The sequence below is a fragment of the Bufo bufo genome, chromosome 6 (genome assembly GCF_905171765.1).
Source record: "Bufo bufo chromosome 6, aBufBuf1.1, whole genome shotgun sequence".
Lineage (NCBI taxonomy): Eukaryota > Metazoa > Chordata > Amphibia > Anura > Bufonidae > Bufo > Bufo bufo.
The window spans coordinates 81229990-81253610 of record NC_053394.1 but is presented as its reverse complement, the minus strand read 5'-3'; the positions used below and the strand labels follow the sequence as shown (position 1 = coordinate 81253610).

General features: G+C 45.8%; 1 protein-coding gene across 2 annotated transcripts in view; it reads left to right on the top strand.

The window, feature by feature from the left end:
- The window catches only part of KIF20B (kinesin family member 20B), a 146661-nt gene that overhangs the window by 71195 nt on the left and 51845 nt on the right, over positions 1 to 23621 (top strand). For both annotated transcript variants that reach the window (XM_040436643.1, XM_040436645.1), the window contains exons 21-24: positions 272 to 410; positions 10165 to 10287; positions 12281 to 12338; positions 15091 to 15216. In XM_040436643.1, the coding sequence (XP_040292577.1) occupies positions 272 to 410; positions 10165 to 10287; positions 12281 to 12338; positions 15091 to 15216 (446 nt within the window). The remainder of the gene's footprint in view (positions 1 to 271; positions 411 to 10164; positions 10288 to 12280; positions 12339 to 15090; positions 15217 to 23621) is intronic.

Below are 23621 nucleotides of genomic sequence, written 5' to 3'. Positions count from 1 at the left end.
AAATGGTTTTTGTGCCGATTTCTTCATTTTCAATATAATACAATCGGATCTGTTCTGAATGGATGCAGCCGGTTGTATTATTAAAACGGATGCGTTTTGCTGTGGTTTTTAGATCCCATGCCAGAACTCAAATGTGAAAATAGCCTTACTTAGCAATGTCCGCTTTTCTGCTGATGAAGTGCTCCATACTTGTATCTGTCTTACGCAAAAGATTCTCAATCTATTTTTCCTTTTGGATTTTTTATTTTTTTTGGTCTATTGCGGTGTTAAGGTTGAAGAAAGACATTTTACAAAAAGACAACCAGTTGAAAAAAGTACAGCTAGAGCTTCAGAGAAAAGAAGAGGACTACGTAGATTTAAAGGAGAAATTGGCTGATGCAAAAAAGCAAATTCAACAGGTGGACAAAGAGGTCAGTGACGTCTGTTCTTACTTTGAATGGTCTATAAATTTCAGCAAGTTAGTGTCTCATTTACACAAAAAAGCATAATTTTCCACAGTTAATAAACATCTTAACCCCTTGCTGACAATCTAACATAAATGACAGATAATCGTAGTGTCTATGCAGCATAGTGTGTCCAGTTCTGGGTGTCGCAAAGAAGCCCTGGTCCATGGGCCGTCTGCATCCAGACCAGAGGCTTCTAAAGTAAATTTTGTGTTTTATTTCTTCAAAATACATTGGAGTTATTAAAATAATAAAAAAAAAAATGTATACTTACCGGTACTGTTCCAAACCCATTACTGTTCCAGTTGCACTGGATTCTACAGGCTTTGCTTTCATGAATGCATTGTTGGCATGCCTGTATACCGCATGCGACCGCTGCAGCCAAACAGATATATACCCCTTTAATTACTCTCGGACCTGCACATTCCTATGCTTCTGGAACTCTGCAGTTGCTAGTGTAGGTGACGTCATCAAACTCTAAATTCAAGTTCCAAAGGCAACATCTGTGCTAGAGGATGTTGGTGTCAGGCCTAGACACCCCCCAAGTTTCAGGAACGCCACAATCGCTGAGTTTCGGCAGCACAGGAGTGCCAAGGTCTGGCAGTGCAATATCCTGCACAGATGTGCACACCTCTCTATCGATGACCGCAAGGTCGTTACTGGGCACCTATCCACAGCTTATGGTCCCAGCAGAGGCTACTTAATATATAGCTATTTATACTAACTTTTGGGTGGGGGCTTCAAACACTGTGGTCTGTATATACATATATAAAAATATATAGTATACCAATACAGCTGACAATTAATGGCAGGCAAAGGAAGCTGAAGGCTTTTATGCCGTATGAACAGTGATAGACAAGCAAGTATATACAGTATATATTATAGACACACATACTTAAAAAATACGTAAAAGCAATGTATTGCGAGGCAAAATAAAGAGTTTTTAACCACCTGCATATGAGTTAGACACATTAATTTTCTCGCTCATATTCATTGGGGGTCACAGAGACCGTGGGTTTAGCTATGTCCTCTAGGAGGCGTTGACACTAGATAAAGCTGTTAGCTCCTCCCCTGGCAGCTAAACCCCCTCCAGCCTGGAGAGAGAGAGCTTCAGTTTTTTCTAGTGTCAATAGGAGGCAAGATTTTTTTATTTTAGTTTGTATTTTTTCTCTTCTTTTAGGGGGGGAAACAGTGGTCGCCTCGCCTCCCTGTTCTCCTGGGGGGAGCACGCCAGCGTTGGTTCGCCACGCTGCCTCCTCCCCCCGCAAGAAGGCAAGGTGAACCAGGGCTGCCTCGCTCCCTGCATCCCGCCAGCCAAGGGGTCACCTGTCCAAGTCCCTCTTCCAGCATCCTGCCACTACGGTGCCAGTAGCTGAAGGGGTGACCCTGCTTGAACAAGAGGAGGGGTGAAGATGGCGGCTGGACAGATAAGTAGATGCCTGCTCCAGGCCATCGATTCACTTAGCGCTGGGGCACAGACATGTGCCGCGCTCGGGGGGCGGAGCCTAGCGCTTACTGCGCTGTCAAGCAAGGAAGTTCGAGGGCAATTCTCCTCGACACTACCGCCATGAGTGTCTGGGAGCGCTCAGTCAGACATGCAGAGAGGGGAGCGGAGGAGGCTCCCGCTCCCCGACACTACTGCCATGATCCACCCCTTACGGGAGCGGACGTGCTACAGTGAAGGGGCATGCGCCGCTCCGGAGGGGGTTAACACTTGCGCGATCAGCCGAGCACAGCATGGTGTTCCGGCCAGCGTGTTTTCCTGTTGGCCCGCGTTAGTGGAGGTTTTTTCGATGGCGTACTACTCCAGGCCCCCTCTGCGCCCCGGCAGACCAACGGACTCCGGTCGGCCGTGGACAACTGCATCGGCAGAAAAAACAGAAAAGGGAGCAGCGAGGCTCCCCCCTAGGTAGGATCGCAGGTGTCAGAGCACTAGGGGGTTAATAACAGGCGCAAATTATTCCCGCCACTACCCCCCTCCCCGAAGTGCTTGGCCCCGCCCCCTACCTCAGGGCAGCTTAACCCCTTCTGGCCAGCCACCTCCTGCAGCCTGCTCCAGATATTCTGAGGATTCTGTCTTCAGTACAAGGTGCCTGTAAGTTAAAATAGTTAATCCCTTCCTGCCCACTTGTCATTTGGGCATCCGAGTAAAAAAATAAAATAAAAACTAGGTAGATGTCCCCTTCAGAGACAGTGTTGCATCTCTGCCTCGTCACCGCAGGCCCCCCCCCCCCCTGTCTGTGTGGTACCAAGATGGGCCCATGTCCTATACGGACAAAGGAGGACCTCTCATAGTTCCCAATCCGCCCTCCAGGATCGTTGGTTTATAATCTTCCACCTGTGCAGATCCAGGGAGGACAGCTGGAGTATTCCCATTCCACCCTCTGGGGTCGTCTGGTTGATCAAATCCACCTGCGCCATCCAGCGCAGAACCTCTGGATGTTCCCATTCCATCCCCTGGGGTCGTCTGGTTGATAATCCTCCACCCGCGAGATTCAGTGGAGATCCTCTGGAAGTTCCCATCCATCCTCTGGGGTTGTTTGGTTGATAAGGCTCCGCCTACGCACTCTAGTGGTCGGACCCCTAGTTCCCACTCCACCCTCTGGGTAGTTTGGTTGATGTATTTCCACCTGTGTGGCCTACAGCTGCCACGGGAAAGCTTCTAAACGGTAGAACTGCGTGTAAGAGGGCCAGAGCAGGACTTCTCCTTGGCCGCCTCCGCACCCCCCCCCCTTCCTCCCTATGGTCTTGCTCAGACACACCCCTCCATTCCTGGAGAGGTTCGGTCCGAGGAAGGGTGGTATATTGTGATTCGGACTCTCACTCGAATCCGTTGCAATCTTAAGATTGCGTCCGCGGTAGTCAGCAGTCCTTGTCGTCTGCATTACCCCCTCCTTCAGGCGGAGTTTTGCACCACTGCTGCATACAATACTTACCGGAGGCGTTACAGGTGAACAAGATGCTAGAGCGCTGTTCAGTGACGCCAGTGGGCGTTTTCCTCTTAGGGGACCTTATTGCATTCCACTGGGTTATGCATTAGCCTCTTCCATATGTGGTGTTCTGGCATTATCACTGGTTACAGTGTTTACTGTAGGCATTAACTCTTAGTGGGGTAATTGCACTCTCACTGGGTGCTGGATTCGCCATATGCATTGCCTTCTATAAACACGTAATCTCTCTGCCGTTGCATTCTGTTCCTGCCGTGAGCATGACCACTTCCGCTGGCAGCACTTGTCGTAGGCATCGCCCCTTCCATAGGCGGAGTAATTGCACTACTACAGATACAGTACTTGCCTTATGTTCTGCCCCCTGCGGTAGGTGGATGTACAGTTACACTGGGTTTAGTGCTGGACGTATGCATCCCCCCCTTCGGTAAGTGGCGGCATTGCATCTCCACTGGGTTCTGTACCTCTCGCATGCATTAACCTTTCCCCATCACCGTGCTTCCTGTTGTATTCCCCTTCCACAAGTGATCCGCTTACAGGGGAATACCTGAGCATCTTAGATTGCTACAGTTCAACTACGCCACGGCACTAGATGCCTTAGCTTCTTCTGTGGGGCATGGCAACAGTTGATACCCGCGGATGCCGGTGCTCTGCATCGGCAGTGTATGGGTGCCGCCAGTGGATACAGTCGCTGTTTCCACTTGGTATCCTTCTTGTCTTCGGTGTTGGGGCATGGTTGTGCCATCCTCTGCCTCTCAGAGGAGTTGCCTAGCAACATTTATGGGTCCTACAGACCACCCTTCTCCATGGGCCTCCTCGGTTCCAGTCAGCAGGACATTGTCCTCATCACTACGTAGTGCATATGCATTTTCGCATATTCTGGAAGTACGTTTCAACGAGTCGAGTGTTCACTGACTCTGTAGTCCCCCCTCAGTTGGGGTGTTCTACCCTGACACTAGCTTGCTGTCGCTCCTGTTCAGAGCCTTCCAGGTAAAGTGTTAAAGCTAGCTCTTCTCAACTGGGGCAGTATGGTGCCATGGCTCCTACGGATGGCCTTACGGCTTCCCTTTAGTTGCGCCGGCGGGGCAGGCGCTGCCTACTTCTGAGAGAGTGGTATTTGCGTTACCACTACATACTATGGTTCTTACTGCACAGCTCCTTCGTCAGGTGGCGGATTCTTCTAGATCTGAATTGGTGGCCTCTGCGGTATGGCCCTCTCCTCCGCTGGAGTATGGGCTAGCGATACAGTTGTGGCTCACCCTTACTTGGCTTCCTCCTCAGGCGGAGTTTTGGCACAGCCGCTCAATCCCTGCCTACATCTGCATTGCACGGGGTATTCTTTAGTGGCCTTCTATTCCAGAGTTCTGGACCCGGCTGGTGGGATGTGGCGCGCTCCACATCTCTCCTCCTGCAGGTAAATCCTTCACATTGGTCCTGGGTGTGTTACCTGTATAATATATTCTTCTCTTAAGACATCACTAATGTCTAAGTCACGTCCGCCTCTGGTAATCTTACTTACCACCGCCCATTCTGGGGGTAGACTGCGAGACTCCCTACACCAGATGGAGCGGGGTTGCTGTCACGTCTTGCCGTGATGATAGACGTTCCATTCCTGGTACGGACCACCCTTCTATTTCTTCTCCGCCTCAAACAAACGGCCTCTCCCTTCTGTATTCCTGGATTGCGGAAGGTGTTCGAGGCGGGCTTTCTGCGTTGGAGTCACCCGGATGTGGACTTGATGGCTTCGAGACAGTCTTGGAAGCTTACCACCTTTCTCTCCCGAGCAGAGATCCGGAAGCTTGAGGCGTGGACGCCCTGATTCCATGGTAAGGGTTCTCAATCCTTGCGTTTCCCCCCTTCCCCTTCCTACCCAGAGTTCTACGGAAGATCAGGATGGTGGGTATTCCAGTCGCCCTGGGGATTGGCTGTCGCACGTAGTATGCCGACCTCGTCTCCTTCTAGGGGATGTCCTGGTCAATGCCACGCAGATGTCCTTCCTTCAGAGTCCGGTCTTCCATTAGTATTTTAGGCCTCTTCGTTTGCCGGTGTGGTTATTAAGACCGCCATTCTATGCGAAGAGATTTTTTCGGCGGATATCATCCGCAAGCCTGCATCGTCCAGGATCTATTCAGGACCTGGAGGTCCTTCCTGGGTTTCTGTGGAAGCCGAAGTGCTCTGCCACGTCCTTTTCCCCCACGGTCCTGTCCCTTTCTTCAATCAGGGTTCGACCTTGGTCTGGCCTTAGTTCTTGCAGAGTCAAGCGTTGTCTCCTTCTATCCTTCCAGCGCTCTCAGGTTCCTTGGGGCCTGTGTGGCCCTTCAGGGAGTAGCTCATACGGTTACTCTGTACCGTCCTCCTTACCGCCTTGGGATCTGAATTTAGTCCTCTCAGCGCTCCAGGTTTTCCCTGGAGCCCGTGTGGGAGAGTTTCCCCGACTCCTCTCCTGGAAGGTAGTTTTTCTGGTCACTATCACTTCCATCAGACCGAAGGGTCCTGAAACGGAATTACACCCTTGGACGTTGTCAGAGCTCTGAAGATCTGTTTAGTAGCCTCCGGTCCCTTCCGCCGTACAGATCCCATTATTGTCATTCCAAAGGGTCCACGGAGGGGATTGGCGGCTTCCAAGGTGGCAATCGCACGCCAAATTCGATCTACGATTGCTGAAGCATACCGCGCCCGAGGCAGGGTTCCGGCCTTAGGTGTCACGACTTATTCCACCAGAGCGGTGGGCGCATCTTGGGAGCGGAGGAATCGCGCTTCGGTTGCTCAGTTGTGTAAGACGGCTGCTTGGCCCTTCTTACACACATTCATAAATTTTACCAGGTGCATACTTATGCATTGGCGGACGCTGCCTTCGGCCGCATGGTCTTGCAGGCGGCAGTTTCTTAGATGTCTGCCGGGACGCTTGTTTCCATGGGGCTGTAGTTTTTTCCCTCCCTGTGGACGTCCCACGGTTCCTGTGTCCCCCAAGAGAGAAAAGGAAATTTTTGTATAACTTACCAGTAAAATCTCTTTCTCGCTCTTCATTGGGGGACCCAGCACCCACACAGTATTGTTGTTCGACCACAGTTGAGCAGCTGCTGGTTTGAACCCCGTTGGGTCCTTTTGGCATGGTTGGTGTTCCAGGTTTTTTCTTGGTTGGCTTGCTTCTCCTACTGCTTGTACACAAACTGAAGCTCTCTCTCCAGGCTGGAGGGGGTATAGCTGCCAGGGGAGGAGCTAACAGCTTTTACTAGTGTCAACGCCTCCTAGAGGACATGGCTATACCCACGGTTACTGTGTCCCCCAATGAAGAGCGAAAAGGGATTTTACTGGTAAGTTATACAAAAATCTCCTTTTGTTAATGTTGCAATTAAAAAATCAAACTTGTGCAACAAAAAAATAAGCCCTTATATCCGAAGTCGATTCACATAAAACTTCGTTTCAATACTGTACGAATGTATGGGGTCCGATGAGCCGAAGTTATTACTTTGCGAAGTCTCGCGAGACTTTGCATAATAACTTCATAAATTGATTAAGGCCCCATGCACACGGCCATTGCTTGGGTCCGCATCCGAGCTGCCGTTTTGGCGGCTCGGATGCGGACCCATTCACTTTAATGGGGCCGCAAAAGATGCGGACAGCACTCCATGTGCTGTCCGCATCCGTTGCTCCGTCCCGTGGCCCTGCAAAAAAAATAGAACATGTCCTATTCTTGTCCGTTTTGCGGACAAGAATAGGCATTTCTACAATGGGCCGCAAAAACGGCAGTCGTGTGCATGAGGCCTTATACTGTAAAAAAAACATTTCCTGAACTTTGGTTCGGTTCCAAGAGATACATTAGAACCGAACCAGAGTTCGGGAAATAGTTTTTTACAGTATAAATCAATTTCTGAAGTTATTTTGCAAAGTCTCACAATACTTCGCAAAGTAATAACTTTGGCGTATCGGAGCCAATACATTCTAATACTGTACAGAGCGCTCCTCCTGTACAGTATTGAAACAAAGTTTTACACAAATCGACTTCAGATGTTTCTTCCGAAGTCGATTCGCTCATCCCTAATGGCTATGTGAATGAAACACTTGTTATGGCTCTTGGAAAGTGAGGAGGTATTAACTAAAACATGAATGTGACCTTAAAAGGGTTATGCCATGGATGATGGAAAAAAAAATATGAAAATCAGACATCAAATAGAACATGACAATACCTTTCTAACAAAGCTAGAACCAGCCCTGTACCTCACATGGATCCAGAGATCCACTTTCATTGCTCCAATTGCTTTGCTAGATTATCTTCAGCCTGGCAGCTCAGGGGCGTGTCCTTTCTGCTGCAGCTCTCTCCCTGTAACTGCCACAGCTTCTAACAGAACATATGGCAGGTGTTAGTTGAAGAAAAACAGCATGTTCGACCAACTCATAGAGACAGACGAAAAAATAAGGTAAAGAACAAACAGCAGATGGCGCTAATACAGATTTTATTGAATAGCTCACTGGCTGTAGAAAATGTTTAATTATATGTAATTACAAAAGTATTCAGATCCAGGTGCTGGTTTGAAAAATGTAGAATATGTTTTGTGACACAACCCCTTTAAGGTTCCTATATTCCAGTGACACAGAATGTATGTTACTCCAAGCAAAAAATACCCCACGTCACATTTTAGTGTGTCCTGTCCTGACACTGTGTGCTTTTTTGTCTTCCCTATAGAGTTTCTTTATTTGGAACATCTAAAGCGAAGGAAGGGAAATACATTTATAACTAAGACACTGTCTTTGTTCTCTGCCATATAGCAATGTCTTATGTTGCAGAATGTACACAGATATAGCATCTTTATACACGGGAGAATTGGATGATTAATTGTTGCAGTAAATATAATATATTGATAAAACTACTTAGATACAGAACATGAAAACATAGGTGAAATGTGTTTATTTCATGTTTTTGACCATTTGCTTTAAATTAGACCTATGAAAGTAAAGGCTATGTACACCTTTTGGAGGCAATTCTTTTTTGTTATTGTATTGTACTCATTTTGAGCTAAAATAAATGTTTTTCAACTGGTCTTTATTAAACATTTGGAGCCCTTTTCTCTGTACAGGGCTGAGATGCCGTAGTAGCAGGCTCTGAATAGTCACTGTTCCGCCAGGCAGCTCAGCTGACTCCTTATCTCTGACCTCCGATACACTCATTATAGCTCAGTTCTTATCTTACTGATAATAATGTGGCTTACATAAGTGTTTATGACCTTTTAATAATTTAGAAGAGATCAGGTTTATTAGATGACTGGCAGAAAGTGAAAAGTACAATCCACACAGCTAGAAAAACAGTCAACCCTTTGTGACGGAACGGTTCAATATTCTAAAAAAATATAAATTGAAAAAATAATTTTTACCCCAAAATAAGTGAAATGCAGTCAGAAAAAAAAAATTGCAGTCGAAGGTGTACATAGCCTTTAAGTGACATCAACTCCATTTTTAAATAGTAAGAAAGTGCTGTGTGTCCTGTAAAAATAAAATAAAAATCACCTTGAATGCAGCATTACCAAAGGTAAAATTTAGCTCTGTGCATCAAGTTCCAAAATCATCCAGGTCATGAAAGTGTGAAATAGTATTTTTTAGAAGTAGCATACTTTAAAAAAAAAAAAAAAAAAATATATATATATATATATATATATATATATAAAAAAAATAATAAATAATAATTAATAACAAAAAGGGCAGCACTCCAGGAAGTAAAAAATGAAAAAAAAAAATACTTTATTTACCCATATGGGACAAGCAACGTTTCGGCTCAGTATGTGAGCCTTTCTCAAGGCTTGAGAAAGGCTCACATACTGAGCTGAAACGTCGCTTGTCCCATATGGGTAAATAAAGTATTTTTTTCATTTTTTACTTCCTGGAGTGCTGCCCTTTTTGTTATTTTTTATCTATCTGGATTGGCTTATATCCACACTGGGCCTGCTGCACCTGCATTTTTTCCATTGACGGTGCTGCCACTGAACTTTTTGTTTTTTATATATATATATAGGATAAAAAAAGACACCGCAGCACATCCGTTTGGTGAAAAAAGTGGGACCCTTTATTCACCTGTGCGACGTTTCGGTCCGCTTACTGGGACCATTCTCAAGCAATACCTGGTATTGCTTGAGAATGGTCCCAGTAAGCGGACCGAAACGTCGCACAGGTGAATAAAGGGTCCCACTTTTTTCACCAAACGGATGTGCTGCGGTGTCTTTTTTTATCCTATATTGTACACCTTGGTAAGGTGTTTTTCGCCGCTGGCACCCACACCCGACTACCAGGAGTGCTGCCCTGATTTATTTTCCTATATATATATAATTTTACACCTCTACCCCCATTTGTGTTGCATGTAAAATATATAATATAACTTTGTAGGTAGTATTGATTTATAAGCTACTGTTTTCTGTCTACAGCTCCAATGCAGACGTCCTATATGTCTTCATAGTAGCAGACTACAAATAAATCTTGTGTAGTCTGATCCTGAAATCTTACGCTCTCTTCCATCCGTCCTTTGCTCCTGGTAAACATACATTTGGAAAGTTAGCAATAGAGTACAGATGGAATAACGTGTAACTGCGGGATCCGATTACACAGGTTTGTTTTTAACTTCTTAGGTCGAAATCCGTGCTGTAAACGCAATAGGGTATTATACAGATAGATCTGATACCTAACGCACTCCACGCCATTTTGATGCAGTGATGTGGTGGAGGGAGGGGTCTCTAACATAAGATTGTAGGTAAGCTTTGGCATTGTGAGGACCATTCATTCATGTTTTCCAGATCTCTGCAATGCGCGAAGAACAGAAGACACTAACTAACAAAATTAATGAGTACGAGAAGGGGAAGAAGCAAATGTCTTGTGAACTAGAAGTGAAACAGAGGACAATACAACAACTTAGCAAGGTTATTATGAAGCTTTGTAAGACGTTCCTTAGTCCATGTGGTGGGAGAGGTAGTCTCAGATGCTTCTGACACCTGCAATTGTGAGTCAGCACTCTGTATGTAAATGGAGTTGTCGGATACATCTGGTCACTCATTGGCCCACCCAGATCCTTTCTGAAGCTGAAAGTAGCATGGGAACAGAGGGCAGATGAGTGTTTTTGCACCACCAATGTTCAATTATTTATAGATTTCAGTGTCTATTCCCATCTAAAGGCTCATGAACACGAATGTATTTTCTTTCCGTGTCCGTTTTTTTTTTTTTTAAATGGGTTCGCAAAGAAACGGAAGTTACTCCGTGTGCATTCAATTTCTGTATGTCCGTTCCGCAAAAGAATAGAACATGTCCACATTATGGATAGAACTGTTCTATTAGGGGCCAGCTTTTCCATTCTGCAAAAAAACGGAATGCACACGGATATTATTTGTATGTTTTGCGGACTGCAAAATACACACGGTCGTGTGCATGAGCCCTAAGGCGTAGATGGGCAGATAACACAGGAGATGGTCAGGAGGGAAACGTTCCTTCCCAGCAATCGCCTGGTCCTTATTGAAAGAGAGCGCTGCTTTTACATGCAGCGATCTCCTCCACAGTATGGGGAGCAGCGATTGCTAATGCCATTGCTCATCCCCATACAGAATCATTGTTTGCTGGGAGCAGATTGTGATTAGACCCCACGATCTGCCGCCGGCAAACGATGATTTTTAAACCTACCGAAAGATTCCAATTACCCGATCAGGTAATTAGCGTCAGTATTACACTGCTAGATCATCGCTAACAAGTGTTCATGTGAATGCTTGTTAGCAACGATCTGCAAGATTATCTACCCGTCTAATATAAGCTTAAGAAAGTGATAGCGTCTACCTAAGAGCCTTAGCTGACTATGAGAATCCTGAATCACAGCTGCTTCTTTCCATGCAATGCCACATGGCCTAGGTGCAGCTCAGTCCCGATTAAGTGAATGGGGCAAAGCTGCGAAACCAAGCACAGCCACTATCCAGTGGATGGTGCTGTGCTTGGGAAACACTGGCGCTCATCAGAGTGCCGCGCTGAACAGCTGATCGGTGGGGTTGACTGGTATTAGACCCCCACCAATCATGTATTAATGTATAAAGGGTCTTCCTAGAATGAATAATCTCGGACAAGCCCTAAAATCGCTTAAAATAAAAAGCATGTTGTACTCGCCCCTTTCTGTGGTGCTGTTTTCTGAGGCCCTGACATGCAGGAGTTTGGCGCATGACTGCTGAGTGCTGAACCTATCTCCTGTCCTGAGTGGTCGACCACTGAGGATAGTGATTGACTGCAGTGGTGATGTTCCGTATACCTGCAAATCGCACTGTTGGTGAGCTGCCAGGGTGGGGCACATGCTGCAGCCATTCGCTGTAGACCACAAGGACAACGATTGGCTGCAGTGGTCACGAGCCATATCCCTGCATGTCACCGCAGCAGCAAGGAAATTTTTTTATTATTTTAAACCATTTTAGGGATTGTTAGAGATTTGTAATTCCCATCAAATTCCTTTAAATGAATAAATAACATGTTTTTCTGAATCTTTGCCCATTAAACTCAATTTCTCGGCCATATTCATTGGGGGACACAGAAACCGTGGGTATCCCAGTAATATACCTTGTCTGTTGCATTCACCCATGGCCAGCTTTTACATCCCATCCAGAGAGCACGTGTAACCTTTAGTTCCTCCCCAGCGAGCCGCCTATCTTCTTTCTCATAAAACAGTCAAATTGGACGCGGCAGATTGTAATAACGGCTTCACACGTATCCCACTCTTGTTTACAGGGTGCCACCTCATAACTAGGCCATCCGCTTTAATCAGGTTGATCATTCTGACATGGAATTGCTTGTACCTACTGTGATCAGCCTTTGATTTATGTTCTCATAAGGGTTACCACAGAATAGCTGATATTCATACACTGCCTTGATTTTTTCTTCTTCTTATAGGAACGTGACAACGAGAAAACGGAAAACACGCGGCAGCTTTACCAGAAGGCTTGTCAAGGTAATGTGCTTCATAGATCACCTACACATCTAATGACCTGTGATACTTACATGCGAGGAAATAAAAAGAAGCCAGACTTGTGTATGTTTGCAGACTGCAAAAAGCAGGGTAAAAATTCTTGTCCGCTAGTTATTTCTTTACGTAGACCAGACCATTCAGCTTCTAGTTATTAAAATGGCACATAATATGTATATATTTTTAGCTTAAATTCATATAACAATTTGTTTAATGTTTTTAAGCTGCATTGTCAGACAATTTTTTTTTTTTTTTTTCACCATATTGTGAAACATGTTTATTATAGCCCTTTGTTCATTTTAGTGCCAATAAGTCTAATTTATGATGTCATACAAAGTCCTTTAGATTTAATCATAGGTCCCAGATGTTTAGGTCTCTGGGTTTGAGTGGAAATGTTAATTAAAAGGAGCGTGTTTTGTTCCTATGCATAGAGGGAATGGACTGGGAACTGGGAAAAATGCAGGGGCACAACAAGATATTGGGCAGTGCAGTGTCCGCGAGGGACCGTTTGCTTTTATAGCCATTGACTACTACATCCACCAGCTGTACACGCTCAGATTGGGCCACACCATCCTGTTATGCTCAGTCGGCCGAATCTGGGGATTTTGGGCGGAACAGCAAACGACATAATATTATGGGATTGTCCTGACTCCTTTTCTCCACCTTAGGCCTCATGCACACAGCCTTATGTTTTTTGCGGTCCACTACCGGTAGATCCACAACACTGATCCTAGCTGCATGCCACCGTTTTATTTTATTTTATTTTTTTATCCCTGTAGAAATGTCATATCCTTGTCCATAAAACTGACAAGAATAGGACATGTTCTATCTTCTTTCCGGCTTTCCTACAGCTGCTGCCACGTTGATCTTCCTGCGCCCACCACTGAGCACTATAACAGATGCCTGCCAATGTCAATGTGATTGGACGTGATTAGATCTACTGCGCCTTCTTTACACAATGTCCATATCAGACGGATACGCTGTGTATTTTCCACCCTGGAATTGCAGGCGGAAAATCTGCAGGGTTTGCAGTAGCAGCAGAGCAGATGAGGTTTTACAAGTTCTCATCCACACTTTACACTCGATATATGCTGCTATGGATGTCGCCCTTTGCAATGCATAGGGTCAAATCCGCAGCAACAATAACTGTACCTGTAAGGGTACTTTCACACTAGCGGCAGGGGACCTACGGCAGGCTGTTCCGGTGGGTGAACAGCCTGTCGGATCCGTCCTGCCGCTAGTTCACATGTGCCCCCACACTGCCGCTCCATCCCCATTGACTATAATGGGATTGGGGGCGGAGTTCCGAAGTTCCGATGGCACTGCACGCTGAGAGGCGGCCGGACTAAAAGTACTGCATGCAGTACTTTCAGTACGGCTGCCTCTCTGCGTGCGCTGCGGTGCTGCCGCCAGAACTCCGCCCCCGCCCCCATTATAGTGAATGGGGACTGAGCGGCAGTCCGGGGGGCACATGTGAACTAGCGGCAGGTCGGATCCGACAGGCTGTTCACCCACCGGAACAGCCTGCCGGAGGTCCCCTGCCGCTAGTGTGAAACTAGCCTCTCATATGGATTTTGTCATTTTATTTTTTTATTTTTTTTTATTTACTGTGGACTTCTCTTTACACTTTGTAGAGACTATTGCAGGCAGCCAGAATTTGATCATTTGAAAAAGACCTATCACCTCTCATGTCTGTGTTAGTAACTAAATGCATTCCCCATCTAATAAATCCGGAGCATCTTGTATCTCTGTGCTGTGCCATTCCTTTATTATTATTTCTACTAGAAGTTTATGAATTCATTTTGAAAGTGAAGGTCCTGATGGGTGTTACCAGTTTGGTGGGGGGGGGGTGTCCCTGCACAGGCTGACACTATCCAATCAGTGCTGCTGGAGTAAGACTGTGCAGGGACAGCCCCCCCCACCAACTGGTAACACCTATCAGGACTGGGGATGATCGAATCGACTTCGGATGAAACATCCGAAGTCAATTCGCATAAAACTTTGTTCCAATACTGTATGGAGCAGGAGCTCTGTACAGTATTAGAATGTATTGGCTCCGATAAGCCAAAGTTAATGCTCCGCGAGACTTCAGGTAACTTCATAAATTAATTTGTACTGTAAAAAAACATTTCCCGAACTCGAGTTCGGTTTGAAGGTACCAATTGGAACCGAACCCGAATTCGGGAAATGGTTTCCTTACAGTACAAATTAATTTATGAAGTTATTACCCGAAATCTTGCGAGACTTCGCGAAGCATTAACTTCAGCTCATCGGAGCCAATACATTCTAATACTGTATGGAGCTCCTGCTCCGTACAGTATTGGAACGACGTTTTATGCGAATCGATTTCAGATGTTTCATCCGAAGTCGTTTTGCTCGTCCCTAATCAGGACCTTCACCTTCAAAATGCTAGCAGTTCATTTATAACTTCTAGCAGGAATAATTAAGTAATAGCACATCATAGAGTTATAAGAATAGATCCTCCAGAATCGTTATTACAAGGGGGGGTGCAAGTAGTTGCTAAAACAGACATGACAGGAGAGGTGACAGGTTCTCTTTGGCAACTCAATATTGTGACGCTGCACACGTAAAAATGATCGCCTTCATCTTAAATATGTATCTAATAATCTTATTTGTGTGCTGCTGGCATAGCATTGCTTTACATCTGTGACAGTGTAGCACTTGTATAATGCCATTAAAGGAAAGGGGCTAAAACATTTGTGTCCGTGGGTCTCAGATGTTAAAGCAAAAGAAAAGATAATTGAAGACATGAAGCTGACACTTATCGAGCAGGAGCAGACACAGGAAGAACAAGAGCAAGCACTTGAAGCCAAAACACAAGAAGCGGAGAAATTAGCTGAAGGTAAGTGTTCCACATGGAAAAGGTAATTCACGTTCAAGAGAACACCGCTGTGGACATTGCTTCATGTCTCTGTTTCTATGTTATTTATGTGTCCATGAAATTTGGTTGATTGCCAATATGGGCACCATAAATGCACACTGGGATTGTACACAACTTTCAGGGCAAATTGGAATTTCATTCATTTATTTTTTTTTTATTTCTATTTTTGCCCTCAAAATGAAGTTTCCCAGGAATAGTCGGCAATTTTTGCCCTCAAAAATGGAGTCATGTGATAAAGTAGACATGTTGTTCATGTAGTAGTAATGTAATATAAAACCTGCTTTTCCGTTCCCTCCATTTTAATATACTATAGCAAAGATAATCACTTGCAATAAGTTTGTGCCCGTAACAATGTTCCAACTAATTGTATGTGTTAACCCAGCATTAACCATAATCAATATAATCCTCCCAATTTTATACAGTTTATGCATCTGTCATGTATGTGCTGCCAAACGGGGAATATGGGAGCTATTAGCGGCCAGAAATAAAATGAAAACGGAAAAACTAAAATTGAAATGCAAATACCTTTTTGACATTTCTTTTGCCACCCATGTGTGAAGATTCCATGCCAAAATTAAAAATAAAATTAAATAATTAAATTTGCAATTTAATTTTTAACTCAAGCATAAGTAATATGTGATAAATAAAATTAAAAAAGCCTTTTGTCATTTAATTTTCATTACTCACACTGGTATTTTAAGGTGAAATGAATAAAAAAAAACAAAATGGATAAGCAATATTTTCAGATAAATTTTTCATCCCTGAAGGCAATTTCATTGCCAAAATTAAAATTAAAATGAACAGCGCCACCTGTTGCTGATTTGATTTTCATTTCATCCTCTTTTTTTCTTTTTCATTTTACATCCGCCCATTCACCGCTTGTCACTTACTGTTGTGTAGAGGGCCCTCTATTGGATTTACAGATACACGAGCCGGATATTTATTGACCTGTGACAGAGCAGAGAAATGATGCTATTGAAGTTGTTGTGCGGAGCACTCTCTAGTGCAATCACAGACTTGTTCTCAGCTCATATGTCTGTAATTCCAACAGAGAGTGCTCTATGTTCAGTCTGGAGCTGATTAACATCTATTTACACGCTGAGCCCGGCCCACTAGTACTAATGAACATTTATTTGAATACTAGCAGAAGGACCCGGCTTATCACGGGTATATTTCCACTATTTGATTTCATGTTTGTGTTTGTCGTATGTATCGACAGTATCTCCCATACCAGTGAACTCCACAGCCCCCCGCCCCATTAGCAGTGACCTCCACAGCCCCCCGCTCCCTTAAAGAGGACCTGTCACCGCTCCTGACATGTCTTTATTAATAGCTTCATGCATTCCCCATGTAATAACAATTCTGTGTCATCTATTCCTATGTCTCTATGTTGTGCCGTTCCTTTATTATTTCTACTAGAAGCTATGAATGAATTGCTAGCAGTCTGCAGTAAGGGTACAGAGGGGAGGTAACCAGTTGGGGGGGTGTACCTGCACAGTCTGACAACGGCAGCACTGATTGGATAGAGTGAGACTATGCAGGTACACCCCCCCCCCCCCCCCAAACTGGTTACCTCCCCACTGTACCCTTACTGCAGACTGCTAGTAATTTATTTTTTCTACTAGAAGTTATAATTAAAGGAATGGCACAACATAGAGCCATAAGAAAAGATGCTCCAGAATTGTTATTACATGGGGAATGCATGGAGCTATTAAAACAGACATGTCAGGAGAGGTGAAAGGTCCTCTTTAACAGTGAACTCCACAGCCCCCCACCCCTTAACACTGACCCCTCACAGTGAGCCACCTCTTTAAAATGTGACCTCCACAGCAGCCCACCGCTTTTAACTTTGACCTTCACAAAAGCCCGCCCCTTTAAGGCACAATTCACACATCCGCAACGTGTTTTGCGGAACCGCGGATCCACAAAACACGGACAGCGGCAATGTGGGTTCCACATTTTGCGGACCGCACATTGCCGGCACTAATAAAATATGCCTGTTCTTGTCTGCAATTGCGGACAAGAATAGGACATGTTCTATTTTTTTGCGGAATGGAAGTGCAGACCCGGAAGTGAATGGGTCTGCAATTCCGTTCCGCAAAATGCGAATGTGAACGGAGCCTAACAGTGACCTCCACAACACCCCATCTGCCATCGTGCACCTGATAAATGTAAGTGCCCCCCACATGCGGCCATTGCCCCCCATCACCCCCACATGCCCCCTGCTGCCATGTACTCTCTGCCGGCTTTGATGGCAGCCGCTCAAGAAAAGGAGCCGCTGCCATCAGCAGAGAGTGTCTGCTGAACAATTGCGGACAAGAATAGAAGATCGGGGCCGCGCTCTGGAAATGCGGACGGGGCTATCCCAGGGCACTTTTAAACAGAACAAGAAAGAGGGTGTCGTTGATTGGCAGAGATTCTGCAGTCCACAAGCCAGCGAAAGCCAAGTCCGCGGTTAGAGTTCCTTTTGTGTCTGTGTTTGATCGGGACAGTGGAGATATTGCCCACATCCTTAAAAAGGAGTGGCATATACTACAAAGAGGTCTACCAGACATTGAAGAATTTAAAGTCCCACCAATGATGGCCTACAAGAGGAACTCTAATCTGCGTGACAGGCTGGTAAAAACTGATGTTGGCGGCCTGGGTCTGGGCACACAAAGGCTTTTGGCCCCACGAAAAAATGGCACTTTTCCATGTTTGTCTTGTTGCAATTGCGGTAACATTCTTAAAGGGAACCTGTCACCGGGATTTTGGGTATAGAGCTGAGGACATGGGTTGCTAGATGGCCGCTAGCACATCTGCAATACCCAGTCCCCATAGCTCTGTGTGCTTTTATTGTGTAAAAAAAACGATTTGATACATATGCAAATTAACCTGAGAGGAATCAGAGCTTGAAAATATGACTTCTCTGGTCACACAAGTAAGATATGACTCTGATGTTAATATGCATAAAAGGCGGGAAGTTCAAAAATGCATAAAACCAATCGAATTCGTCTGCAAATGAAATTAAAAGTGTAATTTATATGTTTAGGGTAACACAATGAACATTTAGAAACGCTCAGTGAGGGTAGCACAGTAGAGGTGACAGGTTCCCTTTAAAGGGGACCACTTCTCTCATCCTTATAGTGGCAAGAAGTACAAGATTAATGGCTACTATACATGCAGCTCACGAGATGTTGTGTATGTTATACAATGCCCTTGTAGTCTCATCTATGTAGGTGAGACTACTATGGAGATCCGTGAACGGATTAATAAACATAAAAGCACAATTCGCAAGGCAAACTTGGACAAACCAGTAGCCAAACACGTGGAGGCCGGACGCTCTGTCAATCAATTGCGCTTTAGGGTGATAGACAGTGTGGGCACCCGACGCAGGGGTGGAGACAAAGACGCTGTGCTCAGAAAAAAAGAATTAAAATGGATATATACCCTAAGGTCCTTGCAACCCTTTGGACTCAATCTTGAGTTCAACGTTGCAGGGATCAGTTAGGTCTTCATCCGTATGAGTATTGTTTTATATGCTTTTACACAGGATATTTATAGCATCTTATTGATGGAGATATTTTTTTGTTACAATCCTTATGCCTGATATCTGTGGGGCATCCTCAGTATGGCTTGTTTGCACAAATTACTTTTACATCGTGCGATATGTGCTTATTCCTTCTCATGAGTACACAATATACCTTGGGGTTCCGTTTGGTAAAATCTGCAATCTATGTGTCAGTTTGATATAACATTAGAGCGTGGCTATCAATAACATATACACTTACAGCGGTCATGTGATTGAGGTTGTCGGTCACGTGACTTGCACGTCGGCTATGACGCCGCTGGTGCCGGCGTCTCTGATTTGTTGTTGACGCCGCTGTTTCAAGCCCGCGAGATTTGACTAAACTTCGTACTGTCGCAGACAATAGACATATACTGACATGCGCAGTTACTCCGCCGGCACGCCAAGTGTTGCACGAGTCTTGTTGATGGGAAGCCCGCACAGGTGAGACAGACAGGCGTATACATATTAAGTAAGTACTGCTGTGGGATTCTATTACCATTGGTTACAATTAGATTTTCTCCATCGATCTTTCCCCTCACCCATGACGGCACCCAGTGCGACTCAGGACCTCCCATCAGGACAGGAAACCTGAGAAGATAAAAAGGACACACCTCCACCCAACACCAGTTCAGGTTTCCTGTCCTCCGGATGGGAGTTCCTGAGAAGCAGCAGTAGTACTGCACGACATACCTCAGAAGAAGAAGCACCAGCGCTGGGGGGGGTCTGTGGCTATGCCGTGGGAAGACCTATCCCTGGGGAGCGGTAGTTCTGTGGCCGTGCCGGAAGCCGCTCCCCACAAGTCTGCCTGCGCCCGCACTCGCTGCCGGTCCTGCGGGGAGCCGCTGTGGCCGTGTTCAGGCGGCTCCCCATGCCGGCTTGCCCAGTTTGAGAATGGCGCCCGCGCTTATGCGCATGCGCGGGGCCATCTTTCAGGGCTGGCCGATGACGGCGGGGGGGGCGGGGCTTCTCCCTCGACGCGCAGGACCCGGAAGTGAGGGCCGAGGCGCGTCTTTTAAAACTATAAATGCGGCAGCAGGTGCAGGCAGCCAGCGGAGGCACAGTGTGTTTGTGCTGAGGTAGGATCCAGCTAGCAAGCATGTCGGAGCCTACAGATGGACGCGCTGAACCCCTGGACCCCTTGAGGCCTGCAAGTCCGGTACTGGTCCTAAGGATGGGGAAGGAAAAATTCACATGGTGAGAACGTTCCTTTTTTTTTACTAATAAGGTGTTTCTGTCTTAGATCCCAAAGCCTCCAAAAAAGTCGTCTTCCAAGTCAAAACACAAAGAGTGTGCAGATTGTAAGACGACTCTATCTGCATCCTATCAGAAGCCTCTGTGTACGGCATGTATAGACAAACTGGTAGCGGAACAGTCCCAGACCCTTACAAGATCTATGAGGTCCTTAATCAAAGCATCCTTCAAGACATTCAGTAAAGGCCGTGCCAGATCCCCGGATAAAGCCACAGAATGTGATAGTATGGAAATGGACTCATCCGATAGTGAGGCCAGAGAATCCGGGCAGCTAGATTCCAGTAATTCAGATTCCTCGGACGAGGAATATTCAGGGAAGTCCTTCTTTTCCCCTGAGGATACGCAGCCATTATTAAAAGCGGTCCGAGCAACTATGCAGCTGGAAGACATTAAGCAGACCAGATCAGTTGCGGATCAGGCCTTCCAGGCATTAGGCCCTAAAAAGCATAGGGTTTTTTCTATGCATGAAAGCATGCAGGCGATTATTAAAAAAGAGTGGAAAAATCCTGACAGAAAGTTCTTTATACCTTCCTCTGTTAAAAGAAAATACCCTTATGAAGAAAAAGTGTCCTCAAGTTGGGATAGGGCCCCTACGGTGGATGCACCAGTCGCCAAAATTGCAAAAAAGTCTGCCCTCCCATTTGATGATTTAGGTTGTCTTTCTGACCCGTTAGATAAAAAAGCGGACATATATCTTAAACGGACTTGGGAGACATCGGCCGCCTGTCTCAGACCGACAGTCGCAGCCACCTGGGTTTCCCGGTCACTGAGACTATGGATTGACCAGCTAGAGTCACATCTTAAAGAAAAAAGACCTAGAGAAGAGCTCCTAGCTTCTCTCCCCACCTTCTCAAAAGCAGCTGATTTTTTAACGGATGCCTCCACTGATGTGATGCGCTTTTCCGCCAGAGCCTCTGCTATGACAAATGCGGCTAGAAGAGCTATTTGGCTTAGATCCTGGAAGGGTGACCAGGGATCTAAGCCCAGACTCTGTGCCCTTCCGTGTGAAGGCGACAGATTATTTGGATCATCTTTAGATGACATCCTGGAGAAGGCCTCTGACAAAAAAAGGGGGTTTCCTGTCCCTCAGAAGCCCCCCTTTTTTCGTAGGCCCCAGCAGAGCTTTAGAAGGCAGAGGGGCAAGCCCTACGATAGGAAAGAGAGAGATCGATTTCAAAGGAAATCTAGCGGCTTTCTTTTCAAATCCCAGGATAATAAAAAAGATAAGCAGCAATGACGCCGGGCTCCAAGTTGGGGGGAGACTCTCTTCCTTTCTCCCTGCTTGGTCAAAGGTCACCCAAAACAAATGGGTTTTGGGAGGGATAGCAGAGGGAGTCAGATTGGAGTTTCTCTCCTACCCCCAAAATTTCTTCACCCACACTCCAACTCCGAAAGATCCCTTAAAATCCACAGTTTTAGAGGCAGAGGTTCAGTTGTTATTGGACAAAGGAGTCGTTTGTCAGGTTCCCATAGAAGAGGAGGGCAGGGGGTATTACTCCCCACTCTTTCTAGTAAAGAAACCCAATGGGTCCTTTCGAATGATTCTAAATCTAAAACGACTAAACAAGTTCCTGAAATACAAAAGATTCCGGATGGAAACGATAAAAACAACTATAGACCTGCTATACAAAGATTGCTGGATGGCAAGTATAGACTTAGAGGATGCTTATTACCACATCCCTATTCATCCCTCCTCCCAAAAGTATTTGAGAACGGCAGTCCAAGTGAAGGGCCAGCTTCTGCACCTGCAATACAGGGCCCTCCCGTTTGGGGTCTCACAAGCCCCGAGAATTTTTACAAAGATTGTGGCGGAGATGGTGGCATTCCTCCGATTGTCCAGGATAGTGTTAGTACCCTATCTGGACGACTTTTTGTTCATAGCCCAGACGAAGGTACAGTTACAGACGGATCTTGTCCTGGTGTGTTCTCTACTGAAAGATCTGGGATGGAAGATCAATCGAGAAAAGTCTTGCCTAACCCCCTCTCAAAATTGCGTATTTTTAGGGATGCAGCTAGATTCCAGGGCTCAGAAAACATTCCTTCCTCAGAAGAAGATAGTTTCAACAAAGAAACATGTTTGGATCCTTTTCCGCTCCTTCCGATGTTCCATCAGGAAGGCGATGGCAGTATTGGGGCACCTGACGGCTACGATTCCCGCAGTGCCGTTTGCTCAGATTCACACAAGATCGTTACAGTGGGATATCTTAAAGAAATGGAATGGTCTTCCACAAACACTAGAGGAAAAATTTCATCTCTCCTCCAGAGCAAGGTATTCCCTCCTATGGTGGACATCCGAGAAGAATCTTTCGGCAGGGATGCCCTGGTCCTTCATAGAACCCATACGGATAACAACAGACGCCAGTCCGTGGGGTTGGGGGGCTCATTCAGATGGGAAATATTGGCAGGGAAGATGGGATCTAAGAACCCGAGCCTGCACATCAAATTACAAGGAACTCAGGGCAGTAGAAAGAGTTCTAAGGGTGGCAGTTCCAGATGTCTTGAACAAAAAACTGGTCTTTTACTCGGACAATTCAACAACAGTGGCCTATATAAATCACCAGGGCGGAACAAAAATACCATCCCTAATCTTCCTCTGCCAGGAAATTTTCAAAATAGCAGAAGACAGGAACCTGCTCCTATCTGCAATACATCTAAAGGGAAAAGAGAACACGGTGGCCGACTTTTTAAGCCGAGTGGAACTCAGCCAGGCAGAGTGGAGTCTGAACGAAGAAGTCTTTTCCCAGATTGTCTTAAGGTTTGGGACTCCAACTATAGACCTCTTCGCTGCCCGGAAGAACAGGAAGACAGAGAGGTTCTTCTCTTTAAATCACACAGAGAACCCCACGGCCGTGGACAGTCTGGCCCAGGATTGGAGCCGAGAACGAGGCTATGCCTTCCCACCTATTTCCCTAATTCCTCACGTACTGAAGAAGGTACGGAGGGAGGGAGCCTCTATAATCCTGGTAGCCCCGAAATGGCCCAAAAGGATCTGGTACTCCACCCTGTTAAATCTAACCAGAAGCCCCCCCTGGACGATCCCTCCAAGGGAGGACCTCCTTCTCCAGGGGCCTGTATGCCACCCCAATCCGGAGATACTACAATTGGCAGTGTGGAGTTTGACAGGGGCATCTGGTTGAGTAGAGGGCTCTCTAACAAGGTTGTTTCCACCCTTTTAGGCAGTAGGAAAGCTACAACAGCCAGGAAATATAATAGAGTGTGGAATATCTTTGCTTCCTTTCTAGGGTCTAGCCCTGATCCATTTAAACCTCCAGAAATACCTAAAGTTTTAGACTTCTTGCAGGCAGGGTTAGACAAGGGACTCAAAGCCTCAACCCTAAAAGTACAGGTATCCGCCTTGAGCTATTTTTTCGACTATCAGTTAGCAATGCATCCTTGGGTCAAACGTTTTCTTTCTGCCGCGGCCAGAATCCATCCTTCTGTAAGGCCTCTTTCCCCTCCATGGGATTTAAACAGGGTCTTGACAGCCCTAACCGATAAGCCATTTGAGCCCTTGTTAGAGATCCCAATTGACATCCTGTCCATTAAAATGGCTTTTCTACTGGCA